The sequence below is a fragment of the Parasteatoda tepidariorum genome, chromosome 6 (assembly GCF_043381705.1).
Source record: "Parasteatoda tepidariorum isolate YZ-2023 chromosome 6, CAS_Ptep_4.0, whole genome shotgun sequence".
NCBI classification, from domain to species: domain Eukaryota; kingdom Metazoa; phylum Arthropoda; class Arachnida; order Araneae; family Theridiidae; genus Parasteatoda; species Parasteatoda tepidariorum.
Window position 1 is genome coordinate 18,003,656 of NC_092209.1, and position 17,068 is coordinate 18,020,723.

The following is a 17,068-nucleotide window of genomic DNA, read 5'->3' on the forward strand; positions in this document are numbered from 1 at the left end:
CGAATTTATATATTGAAATGATACAAAAAGTGGTTTTATGGAAAAAGTGGTATAATATATTTTCGAAATTAATTGTTTTTTCTACTGTTAGGGCATTCAAAAAGTCTTTGATAGATCTAAAAGTACTTGCTCCTTATAATTCTAGATCTAATCAGAAATAACTAAATCATTGTGGTATCTGAGAATCTTTTAATTCACCCAGATAAATGAAAATGATGGAAAAAGTTTCCCACCACAATTAATGTTTTTGAAAAAAGGAACTGTCCTAAATATATGACGCTGGGCGTTAACCGATTAACTAATATGTGTCAGCATTTAGTTTTTAACCGTCAGTCTCAAAGATTTGGCTAATCAAAAGCCATTAGGAAGACATACAGGTAGAACGTCGCATATATACATTTATGGGTAGACTTTTAATGTCGAAGGAATGGCTAGGACATTAACTTATATGTGTCAGCATTTGGTTTTTAACTCTCAAATTCGCTGGATCTGGATAATCAAGTGCCATTAGGAAGACGTCGCATATATAAATATGTTGTAAGGCTTTTAATTGTAATAAGTCGACACTGATCTTTATATTGGCTATTTAAAAGGTATCAAGAAGGTAGCTAAGTTTCTTTAATAAGATTTTAGACGAAGAATATACTGAAGAAAACGCAAAAAATCATATTTTTTCCATCATAAATCTNGCAAGAAAAATGCTTATTATTCTTTCATTTCTTTTTTTAGATGCGAACAGAAAAGTTATTTGTTACGAAGTTAGATATCATTTTTTTACTTCTTATTACTTGTTAATTGATTATTCAATAAGTTTTGTTTTCGTCATTTCACACGATTTAAAAAAGCAAACAAGCAAAAAAAAAAAAAAAAAAAAAAAAAAAAAAAAAAAAAAAATACTGTGCAGCTTCGTTTTAAGAGTTGCCGATGCTGATATACCTAAACGCTGGGATTTTTTAATCCATTTGGCATGCATTTAGAAGCAAACAGGATTTCTCTATAAGGATAATGGTTTTTTCTAAACTTGCAACAGAGTATAGCTTTTTCATGTTTCAAGTTTCCCTAATTCATAAATTAAGTCATTGTTAATCATTCCTAATCACTTTTTAAATGAATAAATCATTAATTTAATTTTATAAAAAGCGAAGGCAAATATTTCTAATTTTCAATAGGTGAAAAGGCTAACTTTTTATTTCGCAGAAGGTGTTATAACTAATTACTACTCAATGCCACCACAACTGAGCATCAAAATCTGTTTTTAATCTTACATTCTTCAACCACAATAAACATTAGCATACCTGCCAACTTTCATTCTTTCTGAGAATGAACTTTCCAAGTGGTAGTAAAACAATTACTGAAAGATAATCTTACTCAAAAATATATTTATATTTTGACTAGGTTTAAAATCGCTGTTGTAGAGATTAGTATGCTTTTATATATTTGTTGTAATTATTTATATGTAGTGGCGGTCAAACTCATTTATAATTATAATTATAATTCAAAAATTTTAATAGCATGACATGAGTTTCGGTACCACTTTAAATACAAAATTAAAATCCTCCGGGAAAACCGAAAGAGTTGGCAGCTATGCATATGCGTAATAAGATTTACTTTAATTTCCAACGAACTTGTTGGCCTTAAATCTACAGTCAAATTATTCAAATATGTACATGATATATCGTAACGTGGCTGAATTAGCTTTATTTTTTTCAGAGTCATTTTTCAATAACGCGCCAGTACTCCGAAAAGCGTTGATTAAATACTGCTTTTGATTGGGCAATTTGTGGGGAATTAATTTTCCACGACTTGTCCTTTCATTCTTTTAAATATTATACAAAATGTATTATTTTACTTGAAATGTCATTTGGATAACAATATTTTGTTTGTTTTGCACTTAGTGTGCAACGAAATAACATTTTTGTTTTGTTTATGATCCTGTTTTGATCATCTGCTTCAATCAGACATCTTCTATTTTTTTCTCTTTAGCTTCTGCGAATGACCAACAAATCACAATAAGTTAAAATAAATATACATTTATAAATTCTTACTACGTTTTAATTAACTCCCTCTCGTGTGTGAGTGTGAGATTAGAGAGCAAACAAAATCTTACCGATTTTTTCAAATAGCTGAAGCAGTGGTTACCAACTAGCGGCCAACGAAGCCTTTTTTTGTGACCCGCGGAACTAAAATACATTAGTTGCCATTTTTTTGCTGAGAATTTTCGTAAAAAGTCTACATGGGTTTAAAATACCTTTCTTTCGTTAAAAAAACACAACTCAATTCTTCGTTTCTGTGAAATTTAACATAAAAACGGTGCAAAAAAATTTATTTCTCAGGTTTTGTATTCAAGAAAATATTTATTATTATTTGTAATTCAATACTTTTGTTTTGAACAACCTGATAAAAGTCTGACAGTAATATTTAATGTTCCCTCAAACATAAAAGAGTCCTACGTAAAATTTTGGCTAACTTGCAGCCCGCCATTTGACTGGTGTTTTTAATAGTGCCCCCCGGCCTCATATAAGTTGGAAACCCCTGAGCTAAAGCGTTCAAATCGGTATACAGCAGCTTTGCGCCTGATGATAAAGCGAGTTTTGATTTTTCTCTAATCGCTACAAGCAAAATGAATGGCGATATTATCAACAAAAGGGATTCACTGTCAAGTCGAATTCTGACTACTTTCTTACTCTATGTTGAACACTCAAATTTAACACTTGACTGCCCAATTAAGTAATTTTGACTGCTTTTTAACTGCTTTTTCATTTGCAAAAAAATACAAATAATAATGTATAAATTTTTTTTCAAAGTGAAAAGTAATTTTTTTTACTGTCAATATTTACTAATAACTTGTTATATAACTGCAAATAATATAAAAATATTAAAAATTAATTGAACAAATTTCTTTATACATTAGTTATTCTTACACAATGCAGTCATTTTGAGTAATTTTGGGCAGTACATGATTAAACATTTCATTCGACATATTATAATAAATCACACTTGCGAGTGACAGTGTCACTAAAGTAGAAACTCGTCCTCTCACTAGAATCAGCAGCAAAAGTGTTAAAATTACTGATTTATAATATTTACTTACCCTCTGAAATAGCTGTACAGCGAACGATGTTACTTTTTTCAAATCATCTGATACTTTTTCACAAAGTTCTTTTGTCACTAAAAACATAAAAAGGGAACATTAAAAACTAGATAGTTATTACTTTAACCATTTATATATATATATATATTCTTACTCAAAAAGTGTGTATTTTACCATTTATGACAGTTGTTCTTCTTTTCAGATGTAAGCAGACTTACTCCTATCAAGCAGTTGTGTCCTGAATATGTTGAATTTAATCATATTAAAATTATTATTGCTGTTCTTCAAAATAAATTTGGTGTTAATGAAATTCCTATTGAAAATGTAAACANCTACTGAAGAAATTAAACCAATGCCAAAACAAGATCCTTAGAAAAATAACCTGTGCAAGATGGTTCATCCGGAATACCAATATACATGCAGACCTCAAAATACCAACTCTATCACAGCATATATACAAGCTAAACGCAGATTTTTTCGATAAAGCCATAGAATGTAAAACAGCAAATTTTAATGAAATCCTTAAATTTGAAAATTATATCAAAGATAAAACCTACAAACCAACAGCTGCACATTTCACCTCCGACGCCTCATATCAAAACAAAGAATTTCATCAACCTTTCTGAAAATAACGTTTCCTCATGCTGATACAATTCTGAACAACTGCAAAATCAAACAAACACAGTTTAGAGCAAGCTACTCATTTTATTTTTTTATTCCTTTTTAGTTATTCAAGCAAAGTGCTTGAAACATTCATAAAAGCAACTCCACTGCATGCTTACCTCAATGCTTAACCAAAACAGTGTTAGAATTCCAGATGAATGGGATAGGGGCAGCTTCGCTGCCCAGGTGCCCAATAAAATCAAAACACTAGGACTAGGACTTTTAAAATAGAATTTGGGTTCATGCGCACAACCGGTTTACTCTATAAATAGTCTGCGTAGACTACTTATATATTAATCCGTGTGGAGGCTTTCAAATGTAGGAGGTGATGACTGAGCTCAGAGTGCTTACACTTGTCGAATTGGAATTAATTCACTTTCGGGTTAGAGTTACAATTATTAGAAGAAAGAAAGCCTCTGGGTCGGTTACCACAATCCTTTAGTATTCTGATCCTTTGGTAACCCGACCATAATCCTTTAGTAATCCGATTCTTTAGTAGTCTGAACGTAGTGACTTATTTTGTATTTTGCCCTCACGGCGCAGTTTAGTAGTCCGGATGATATGACATCTTTCATATATTTTCCCTGTTTATCAGTTTATGCTCGTTACATCTGACTACTAAATTGATCTGCATGCAGGCCTTGTTTTTTCCAGGAGGTATTGGTTAGAGGCAAAAATTATATTACCATAGTACCGTTTGACGAAATATATGCTTTTGATCAGAAAGTGTAATAATTTCCTATATGATGGAAGTAGACACTCAAGTTCGACAGTTATATTACTAAAGCAACAGAGTCACACCACAGGATGATTTAATGTATAAAGGATAGTATTATAGATTTTTGATTGTGTATAGATTTTAAACATTGGATTATATTATACAGTGAAACCTTTCGGAAGTGACCACTCTCCGTTCCAATGGTTGTTCTCAGAGGTTACCTCCATTGAGTTAAAAATTGACATCGAAGGTACATAATGTTTCGTAAAGGATTTTAATTTTAGTCAGTGCCATTTTCTCAGTGCGGAAATGTCACTTCTGTTAGCATATCGATGAATAAAATTCAGCTTCAATAAAAATGATTCCAACTTACATAATTATATGTGTAAAAACAAATTTACCAATTATGAATGATAAAGCTGTTTTAAATAAATAAACAATTATGTGTTTTAAGTTTGTATTTAATTTCATATCATAAAAGTTAGTTTGCTTTAAAAGATGAGAAGTGGTTTGTTTGAGATGTTTGTTTTTTATAAAATATTTTTTTTTTCTAATTTGACTTTCAACTCTAAAAGTAAATCATTGATAGCACCGTCTTTAGTGCATTCTGACTGTAACGTGAGGTTGTATCATCAAAAAGAGTTCTCTAAAATAAGAGCCTCAAGCAAATATGTTGAATGCAATTTAATCTACCTATTTGTTTGGTTAAATTTTTTGTTTTGATATTTTTTCGTGTTTTCTTATTTGACTTTTTTCGCATTTAATGCAGATGTTTGTCCGGTGGCTGGGAAAAGTTCTGTTGGTTTCTCCTAAAGGTTTTCTTCAACATAAAGTCTATGGAAAAAATTCCATGCCTCCCAAAAAGTGGTCGTAAATCGAGCTCGTTGCTACACAGAGGTGGTATTTCCTGGAGGTTTCACTTTAATAATTACCTTAAGATTAACAACTAATTAACTTACGTGGTGTTGAGTTGAGATCTAAATAGTTGCTGGCAACAGATGGGTTTCCATCTTTTACAGGCAGGTCGTTTGGGCTAACTTCTAGTTGATCATAGTCAGGCTTATTTTGTTCTTTTCCAAATTTCAATGGAGTTTTCTTTATGGTTGGCGATGATATAATGTCTTGATTATGATCACTATATTTTGGTGACAGTGGCTCATCGTTAAGTTTTCGCAGATCCCATTCACTTTTTGATTTAGATGGCTCTCTTTCCCCTTTGGATTTTTGTTTCCTGGCACTGTCAACAATTTGCGATCGTCCAGTCTGTTCAGCACAGAAGGCTTTCATTCGCCTAGCTACAATACCACGTGGCACCAAAGTGTTTGATTTAGTGTCTGTTGGCGAAGCTTCGGATGATGATGAATCTGAATAGTTCGAACGTCTGTTCATTCCAACTAATGACAACCTTCTGGTGCCGGTTGTTTTTTCCCGGCCCGAAGACATCATACTCAGATTTAAACTAGACATTGATTTATTTAATGGCAACATTTGGCTGGACTCTGGTGGTATGTCCCGCGTGGAGAGGATTCCAGCGGGTTGAGTTCTTTGTGGAGGGGAAGTTAAATTTGGCGAGTTTATGTTCGTTGAACTGGCACTTAATTTAAGATTTGAAGTGGATAGTGAAGTTTTAGGTTTTGGCGTTGAATCGGTAGGGGGTGATTCATCTTCGAATCGAATTGTTTTGGCTTGCTCCCATAATGGAGCACTTTGGCCTCCTGTAAAAGAGAAAATAATGAAGTTTAAATGTGCTAAATTTATGTCAGCAAACATAACTAAACTCAGACAGCAAATATAACTAAATTAACATAGTTTTGAAATTTTTTGTAAAGAAAAACTAGAAGTATAAATTAACGGTTCTCTGAAATAAGGCCGGTAATTATAAAAATCAATATTATAATAACAATTAAAACAGAGAGAGAGAGAGAGATAAATATGGTAGAAATGTATGGTTTGCTGCTGTCTGTTTCGTATGCTAGGTTCGGTAGTTTCTTTACAATCATTTTCCTATTTACCGTAATTATGAAATTCCTTGTAAAGAAAAACTAAAAGTATAAAATCATCAATTCTCCAAATAAGAAATAAATTCTATAGAAATTAATCTAATAATAATAGTCATAAAAAACTGAAAGAGATATGTACGGTCGAAATGTATGGTTTGCTGCTGTCTGTTTAGTAAGCTAGGAATTTTGTTAAACCAAGTTTCTGATTTAGTAACAATGAAGAACATGTACCGAAGGAGCTACTAAATGAAAAAATCATAAAACAATGCTTTTAAAATAACCACCATATGTAGCAAAGAAGTTTTGCAATCTGAGGACAAAATTAACAGACGCTCTTTCAAATATTTCAGTTTGAATGGATGACTTGCCGAGGAAAATATTGTTGTAGAGCTTTTTCATAAAGCAGCGCTATCTGTTCAAGGAATGCGTACTTAATTTTGAAACTTGAGGAGAATAAAATATCAGTTTCCTAAATAGAACGCAAAGCATTGTTTATTTCTACTTTCCTTCATTTTTTTCAATTAATTTTCCTGATCGTCGTTCATTTAGGTAAACATTCTTATACGCTACAGTGTATCTTCCTTTTTTTAATCAATAATGAAACTATACTTAGTTCTAAGGAATTCACTTTTTTAAAGCTTTCCCTTAACTAAATACTCACCATAAACATTAAAATGTCCTTCGTTTAAAAAACTAACAGAAAGGTTGAGAACATATAGTATTCGTAACAGTTAGAAAATAATCTGACGATTTTACGAAACATATTTGGATGTAAAGTTTCTGTCTGGCATTTAAAAACTGAAATTTAAGTTAAGTAAAGGCAAAAATACATTTTAACTCTAACACTGACCTAAATCTTTGCTATCTGTTTTTAACAATTAATTAAAAATCATTTGTATGTCAACTGCAACTATGGTTTAATGTTTATAATATGTAAAAACTAGAAAACTTAAAAATTTGCAAAGGAAAATTAGCTAGAAATTGGAATTTAGTTTCAAAGTGCACAATTTTGGGTCAAAATCTAATTTCGTGTTACATAATATTATATCTATTTTCAAACTAATTCACATTCATTGGACCCCAGCTCAATCCCAATACAACAAGTTCAGAATATTTATTTCATTATGCAGTGTGTTCTGCAAACAGAGCCCTTAATTTACATTTTTACAATGAATCCAGAGATGCCAACTTGCTCCGGACAGCGAATAAATATTTTCTAGTGGTAGCTTATTAATTCTGATTCTTGGTTTGATAAATTCAATTTATTAGATTTTTATTCACCACTATTTCTAAACAATTCGTAAGTTTATATATTCACCACTTTATTAAATTAGAGCGATGACTTTTTACTCATACTAGTGCAGACAAATCGGTCAGTGGCGCTTCACACCAAAAGCCGAGATAAAAAAAAGATACCCAGCAAATTTAAGTCATGTTAAACCTTTTTAAAGCTATGTTTACGGACGTTTCTTATATACCTGTCTCTACGGACACACGTCAATTTGACGAATGAAAGAATTGTGATTCTTAATTTAATAAATTCAATTTAGTAGATTTTTATCCACCACTATTTCTAAATAATTCGTAGGCGTATATAATTCACCACTTCATTTGCAAAATTTACTTTGTTGTTATTTACCATTTTATTAATTATTTTCGCGTCTCCGGAGCAGTTGGCATCGCTGCACTTAGAAACCAATGTATATGTATACTATAAGAAAAAAAAAATGAAGATATGAGATTATGAAATATTCTAGTATTTTATGTTTCAATACTCGAACTAAGCAACTGAAACCTTCAAAATCTGACACTCTGACATCAATTGACACTCTGCGTTTGCTCTTTCTATTATTGCTTATCTGCAACAGTTGTTTATCGCTTGTTTTATTTGAGATAACGAATCGAAGTATTGTACGGTACACTCCTATTTATTATTGATGTGATAATTGCTTGTTTACTTAAACTTTTGTTTAAATTATGATCGCGTCAAATTGACGCATATCCGAAGAAATAGGTATACCACATAGAGAATTTCAATATTTCAACGCTTTTGAGGTAAATAATATATATTTACTTCGATCAATGGTTAAAAGTCATTACAAGAGATAAAATAAAAATTCAAACGGGTTTTATAATTTTCCTTACAAAAGTCGAAATCCGTCAAAATGACGTGTCCCGTAAACCTAGTGTTAAAAAGTTAACAAAATTAGTCAAATATTTGCAAATTTTTGTTTGTAGTTATTTACCGTTTTTTTAAAATTATTTTTGCTTGATGCATCTCTGATGAATCCCAAAAGGTGTGCACAATGTGCGGTCTTTTATTTAGCTTTACCAATATCCTAGGAAAATCAATATAATTGGTCTAATTCAGAGATTTAATTTAAATTAAATTCAGAGATTTCTGCCGTAAAATATCTCAATATAATCCTGAAAAAGTAAAATGGCAAGTTATCAAATACTTTAATATAAACTTCACTGCCAGTTTCTAAGTTTTTCCAGGGTGGTGTTAAGCTTACTAATATTTACTGAAAAAAATCAATAGTCTGAGAAAGAGATGACCAGTTTACTCTAAAATCATTCGGTCAAACTAATTAAGTTGGTTGATTTCATTGAGTAACTTATTTAATATAATCATTACTTTTTTCATGTCAGCAAAAAGATTTTGCTCTGTATTGTACTCTTATATGAGGAAATTCTAAAACTTTTAGCTTCTATATCTAGAAATAGTACTATATAACAGTTTGGTGTATGATCTTTGGGGGATATATGACTTTGAATTGCTCAATTCCTTTGTATGCTTACAAACGATTTAAACGATTGAAAATGTGGCTTATCATTATATCGCCTGAAACCCTTTCATATACATAATTCTAAAAAACGGCATTGAAGTCAAAAATCAAATTTTGTGTTACCGGGCTGTGGAGTGTATGGTAGGCGCCGCCTAGGTAGGCCACCAGATCTAATATCACCAAATGACGTACTTCTTCTCATGTCTACTAAGTTACCTGCAAAAGAAAAAATAACGGTAATGCTTTTTGATAAACTGCATCTTTTTGATTTTTTTTTCAATTTCGATATTATTTTAATTTGTTTCATAATCGGCGTTAAACAGACAATCCAATTCTGAGTTTACAACTATCAGTGTTCAATTCCGTAGTGTTTTAATTTTGAGCCTAACATAGAAGACAAGGAAACTGCTGGATCAAGCACTGGGAGAAATTAACCTTCGTGGAGGTCCTTTTGAGTGAACTAATCCACATTTACATTACACGTAAAGGAAAACCACGAAAATTTATCATGTTTAGCCCACCGGCAAGAGAATTCTGACCCATGATCAGTCTACCACTGAGGATATTTTACGTCAACAATAATGTGATCAGTTCGAGCTGGGAGTAGAATTCGTACCAACCAGCTATCGCTGGAATTCGAATCTGGCTCCCCTTATTTCGAGGTGAGCGACCTGTCCCTTAAGTCACCACAACTCAATTTAAATGTTAGAAAGTAATGGTCAGTTTAAACCTAGAAAGTAGGCCCAGGATGTTGAATAGTCTACATGATCATTATAATTGACTATTTTTAAAGAAACATAAATTTTCATTTTGTACTCAACTGGGAACAATTTCAATAAAAACCGATATTACCAGATGTCGATAATTTAAGTGATTATATTTATTTTTGAAACTGCTACTATCGTTGATTTTAAACTTTAGTGAAAGCTAATGCATTCATATTTTGCTGTCATTAAACATAAATTGACTACCACTTTTTAATTTTTAATTGAATGGGACTGTCAGTGAAATAATTGACTTTTAGCATTCAGTCTGTGAAACATTCATGTTCGAGTACTTTTCAAAAAGTTAATGCAAAATTTAATTATTTTAAAATTTTTTTAATTCTTACTCTGTGCTTGAATTCTTGGCTTTTCAAAGATGTCAACTGGATCTCCAGCATTGCTTAAGTCGCCAACACTTTTGCTCGAACTCAAACCGCCTTTGAAACCAAGCTATATTTTTTTTGGAGATAAAAATTATTTAATAAATAATTGACGAGCAATGAATGATAATACAATTTTTAATGGAATACATTACACTAAATTTGTCCAAAAACTTTTTTTTTCTATTTTTAGCACTGTTAAAAAGCTATATGTATACCTGCCTACTTTTACGCATTTGGCGTATAATGTTATTTCTATATTTAAAGTGGTAGTAAAATGTATGCCTACTATACATTCTTTGCATTTATAAGCTTAATTTATAATCTTTATGACCACCACTATTTTTAAAAAACTTTAGAATATATAGTAAAATTTGCAATACTTAGTTCACTGAAGATATACTAAGTTACAGCGTATACATATGCCTAAAATTGTCATTTAAATTCCATATTACTACCACTGGGGAAAATCATCTTAGAAAGGATTAAAAGTTGGCAGGTATGAATAAGAGTTAAGGATTTTCTGAAATATAAACTTTTATAAACAAATCAGTGGTACCAATATCGAGTTGTATCAAATACGTTTACGTCAGCACCGTGGTCGGTGCGAAATTCGGGAAAAACCGGCCATTGCTGGGATTCGAACCCGGCTCAAGCATTGAGAGACGAAAGCCCTCAGCCAACGCGGCTCATTATAAAAGCCTAAGACTTATGATCAGTATAAAAGCCTAAGACTTATGATCATTATAAAAACATAAGGCTTATGATCATTATAAAAGCCTAAGACTTAATGTCAAAGTTCGATAAATGGGTTCCTCATGTTCTTTCGGAAAGAAATTTGTGCCAACGTGTTGACGCCTGTGATTTGTTTCTTAAACGTCAAGTGAGTTATCCGTTTTGGAGACGCATCATCCCCTTTGGAATTGGGAAGCATAGTCCTCGAGAACGAAAATTGGATTGTTTACAACAATGTTCTGGTCTCTAAAAATCTTTTTTATGGTTAAACCTTTAGTTTAAAAAAGGAGATCAAAAATCACCCCATCATTTTTTTTTGCCTGCAAAGAAAAAAATATCTTATGCACGTGGAATCACGCTACAGCGAGAAATATGGCAACCAATACTTACGTTAAAAGTAATTATTGAGGCATGCATTTTTACCTAAATTGACTACTTAAAAAAAAGTTGTAAGGTAGTAATTTTAAGAAAAAATTCAATCGACAAGAAAAAGTACAGTAAAAAATATGAATTTCGACTTGTTTGTAGTTTAGGATGTAAACTGTAATCATTTGTTAAATATTTCAAAATGTTATGAGATGAAATTGTTATAGTTACAATAATTTCAGCTAATAATTTTAGATGAATAGACTTACAGTTTCAAGTTTTTTTCTGGCATCATTTAAAGCTCTTGTAAGTTCTTCTCTCTTTTTAGAAGACATCTAGGAAAAATATTTTTTGTATTTTAATTTTGAAACATTAGAATTGTCGGTTAATTTTGAATCTAAACTACGTAATATTATACAAATGATTACATGAATAGGAAAAGAAAAAAAGTACAAATAATACGGATAACATTATAAAATGATGCAATTTTTTTTCTTTGCTTCCAAATACAAATAATTTTAAAAATTAAAAAAAAATACATACCACATTTGTTCTTCTTCCTAGAGTATTAGACCTATAAAAAGTTCCGCATTACTCGACACATAATTTTAATTAATATATAACTTTGCATAGATAATTAAATATATTAAGTAGATAATCAGAAAAAACTTAAACAACTAACTTAATTAAAAATCTGAGGTTTGAACTGATATGAAAAAGTTTTCTTTAAACGTAAAATAAATTTAAAAAGTAACAATTTAAAAGAATATATACTATATAATTTTACGTTTAATACAATTTACTCATTTTGCAGAGAAAAAAAATCTGAAGTTAATTTTTACTAAAAAAGAGCAATAATTATTAAAAAGTTTTGTGGGAGAATATACTTTTTTTAAAATTTTATTATAGATTCAGAGTAAAAAAAGTACATTTGTTTACAAAGCTTTTAAATTATGCATGGATCAACACTTATAATAAGAAAGCATTTAGGGCATATAGTAGAAGCTTTGTTCCATGTATAGTTGAATAATCTAGACAATGAAGATACATTTTTCAATCTAGGTATAAGAGTAAAAAAAATACCTAACTAAGCTATTTTTTTATGAATCAACTTTAATATGATAATATTTAGTACACATACAAGCATTGTTCCATACATTGATGAAGAATCTAGTGGATAAATGATACATTTTTTAATCCGTTAAAATAAAGTTTAAAAAAAACCTTAGTAAGCTCTTTTGTTACGTATAGATCAAAACTAATATGATAATAATTAGGGTAAACAGAAGTATTGTTCCATACATAGTTGAAAAATCTAGTGGATGAAAGTACCCTTTTCTAACTGAGTATTAGGTAAAGTAATAAAAAAACACCTTACTAAACTCTTTTATTATGTATGGATTGAAGCTAATTCGGGAATATTTAGGGCACATAGTAGAAGCATTGTTCCATACATAGTTATACATAGTTGAAGAATCTAGTTCTAGTGGATGAAATTACTATTTTTTTAATCTGGAAAAAAGTAAAGTAAAAAAATGTACCTTAACTCTTTTATTTGTATGATATATATATATATACATATTATTTACAGTTAACTAANTATATATATATATTAGCATTATATTGATATAGATGCAGGAAATTTTCGTTGGCATCGTTATTAGTTTTCTTATTCTAATTTTAAAGGGAAATCGTACATGAATATCATTTAAAAGTAATCAAAACTTCGACTTAAATTGTTGGTTTAACAATAACTTGGAAATTATTTAAAAATTTTTGAGCAAAGATACGTGTACGAATGTTTGAATCACTTGCAGAATACGATGGTTCTTTTTAAACTTCGAGCAGGCCGGATCCCAATACTATTGAGACGGCCCTCCTCCACATCATTTCATTCGGGTCATTCATTTCATTTGGGTATATAAAATAATCCAGTACTTACTTCACATCTCTGTTGACTGGTCCTGATGTGGTGTGATACTTTGAGGATAAACTGTATCGGCTACGATGACTACCAGCGTCTTCGCTCTGAGATTTGTCCATGTTCTCATAATTGTCAAGCATGAATCTTTCTCTCAATCCGAGTTTATCAAGGTTTTCCGTACTCATATTGAAAGTATTGGGAAATGAAGGTTCCGCATCTCCAGGAGTTCCTGAATCATCATCGCTTCCCGTATCCACTTTATCTGAAGCAAGAAAAAAAGATATTTAACCCTACACGCTTTTTAAAAGTGACGGATAATTATTATTTTGATACGTAGAATTGGTCAAGGAAAAAACAGAAAAATTATCAGTCACAATTTCAGGGGTCTGTCTCTTAAAACATATCCTCTAAACTGCGCGTACTAGGTTATAAATTCGATGATAACCAACGTATGTGTATACAAAGATACCAGCTTGCTCCACTTTGTCAAAAAAAGAATTCCTTTGCTAACGAAATTTAAGTTATTTTTAGTTTAGTATTTTTCCTTTTAAGTAATTTTTTCACCACTACTTATTGAAAATTTAAAGCATGATATGAAATGCAACTTCTAAGCAATTATCTCGTGGTGAAACCGTTAAAGAGCGAACTGTAAACTATTCAATTCGCTACCAATTTATAAAAACCTATGCAGAAAGTGGATCATATATATGGCATTCCGGCTAATCTTTGCAATGGTAAATATAAAGTCATCAGGAGCTTCGGATACCAAAATATCCCAAAAAGCTTTCCGAAATAGTATGATTCCGACCCCACTAATGTCGTTTTGAACGAACCCGAAGCTATAGGGGGAGATACAGCATGTCCGTCAAAGTGGAAATTAGCAAGACTGGTGGTTAAATTTTTTTCCCTACTAAGATGCATTGTAGTGTAAGTGAGGAATTAATGTTCTTAAACAAGGTTAAGTTGCATTCATCTCACGGCTACTGTGGCTTTTCTTGTTCTGTTCTTAATTTTTTTCCCTCTCGGCTATTGTGATTTCTCTATTTATTGTTTCTCATCTTAATTTTCTTAATTTTTTGTTATCAACAGAACGTTTTATAGTTTAAATAACTTTTGTTCCTCCTCATTCACGTCTGGCAAGTTTTGAAAATGGGCGACTATTATTGAGCGCTTGAAGCATGTCGGCGGCTATTATTTCCGATTCTAATAATTTTAAAGTGAATGAAGTTTTAAATCAAGTAAGATAACCACAAATAAAGAATTTTGCTACTTAGCTGTGGTTTAAAGAATTAACATGTTCAACGCTATTTTATACTGAAAGCAAAAGTATTAATTTTATTCATAAATGTTTAAAGATTCGGAAGGAACAGTAAGAAAGGAGATTTTTACCATAAAGAAGCATGATAAATAACGTACATACCTGCCATGCAATATGAAGAGGAAGATCTTGAAAGATTTGATTTGGATTTAGAAAAGCGCTTTTCTTCACGAGTAGCATTGATTTGGAAGGAGCTGTGGGATAAGGGAAAAAATTGTTTCATTATCACGTTTTGATCTATCTTGATTACTCTTTAAAAACATTGTATTTTATTTTATAACTGTCGGTGACCCAATTTTTGGGTCACGGCTACTAATGTTCAACTACTTAGTCTTGTAATTTTGAACCCAATCCAGAAGACAAAGGAACTCATGGATCAAGAGTTGGGAGAGATTTGCCTTGACTTTATGATGGTTGCGTTACATGGAGAGGAAGCACACGAGCACTCCCCACGGTTAGCCTGGCTGCAGGGAAATTCTAACCCATGATCCGTCTACCACTAAGGATATTTTACTTTAGTACTCTGGTCGGTGTGAGATGGGTGCGGAATTCGTATCGACCAGCCGTCGCTGGGATTTGGACCCGGGTCACCTCAGTTGTAGGCGAGTGCTCTATCTCCTAAGCCACCACGGCTCCTGCATGTTGCGGTACTTGCGAAAGCTACTACTTCTGCTTTAAAAAAACACTATTCTAATTTTTATCTGAAAATCGGCATCTGCAGTCGAAGTATCACCTCTTACATCAGAAAGCCTCCACACGGTTTCTTATAGTCTGCGCAGGTTATTTAAAAAGCGAACCACTTGTGCGCATGAGCCCAAATTCTATTTTAAAAGTACTTGAGAGAAATTTATCATATATATTTGAGAACTGAATCTGTTGTGGTTGACAAGTAAATAAAACAAACCAATTATATTCATAAATTAAAAAACTTTTTAGACATATATTTTCTACCACTTTCTAATTTTCAATAGATTTCATGTTAAATGGTTCTTTCACTAATTGGTTTACCTTCCTAGTGGTCTGTTCGGACTACCTACAAAAAAACCGTGCGGAGGCTTTCAGTTATAGGAGGCGTTGGTCGAAAACAGCACCAACCGATCTCTCGGTGGATATCCAATAACTAAATTGAAACATCTAATGTATGCAGTTGGAAAAGGAGGTTGTTGACAGCAACCTCCTTGTCGCTCGTGTCGTGTTGTCGTCTTTAGTGCTTGTAGATGGCACTAAGGAATAGAAACAAAGAAGTGACTGTGTGTGTGTGGATTATAATTGGCTGTAGAGGCAATAAGTTCTTGTCTAAATAAGACGTTGAAGTTAGCAGTGAATGGCTTTGCTGTAAAATGATGCATACAATTTTCAATGCAGTGACTGAGTTTGTTTACTTTTATGTCTTTGCGTTTTGATTGATCCTGTCTCTCGTGGCGCTTAGCAGATATCGAAATTGTATTTATGAGATGTTCTTGTAATCACCCATGATATGGGTGAGGCATACGTGACGAGCCATCAGAAAGTCTATACACTGTCTTTTATAAGTAGTCTGCGCAGACTATTTAAAAAAAGAAACAGTGGTGAGCATGAAACCAAAATCTATATTAAAAGTAATCGAGAGAAAGTTAGCACACATAGTTGAATCTTTGGTGGCAGGCAAGTAAATAAGACAAACCAATTATATTCATAAATTTAAAAAAATTTTAGACATATATTTGCAACCACTTTCTTATTTTTAATAGATATTATATTAAATGGCTCTTTCGTAAGTTAGTTTACCTTCATGGTGGTCTGATCGGACTACTTATAAGAAAACGTGTGGAGGCTTTCAGATAAAGGAGGTGTTGGATGAGCACTATGTTTCGACATCAGAGGAAAATATAAAGATTTATATAGTGGTAAGCAAGATTATCTTTTTTCATACAAAATAAATACTAATCACTTGCACAACAACTTTTTTTGAAGTGAAACTTCTAATGCGACTTCCAACAAGGTTGCGTTAAACGTTTAACGCACCGATAAACAAAACAAAACATTAATAACATGAAAAAGTCGTTTGGTTGCCTAGCAACCAGCTAGAGTTGCAGTTATTAAATCAGCAGACGATTTAAAACAATTATTCAAACTAACTGTTTATTGATGACGAAACATCTTTATTGCCACTATCCACTGCAGGTTCAGAAGCTCTGGCAGACGTTACTGGTGAAGAAATTGATTATTGTGAGCGGCCTGTGATCCTTGCAGGAGATTTTAATGTGAATTTCTCGTTTCCTGAAACATTATTAACCTTCCTTAAAGACAAATTTGGATTGGAAATTTCAGTCTTTGAAAT

General features: G+C 31.8%; 1 protein-coding gene across 1 annotated transcript in view; it reads right to left on the minus strand.

The window, feature by feature from the left end:
• Window positions 1–2,774: 2,774 nt before the first annotated feature.
• Window positions 2,775–17,068, minus strand: part of LOC107442449 (mitogen-activated protein kinase-binding protein 1) — a gene marked incomplete in the record, with an annotated part of 122,067 nt that continues 107,773 nt past the window's right edge. The window contains 8 exon segments of the mRNA XM_043052729.2: window positions 2,775–3,168; window positions 5,432–6,187; window positions 9,385–9,477; window positions 10,373–10,475; window positions 11,776–11,841; window positions 12,050–12,080; window positions 13,449–13,692; window positions 14,851–14,942. Coding sequence (XP_042908663.2) covers window positions 2,918–3,168; window positions 5,432–6,187; window positions 9,385–9,477; window positions 10,373–10,475; window positions 11,776–11,841; window positions 12,050–12,080; window positions 13,449–13,692; window positions 14,851–14,942 — 1,636 coding nt within the window.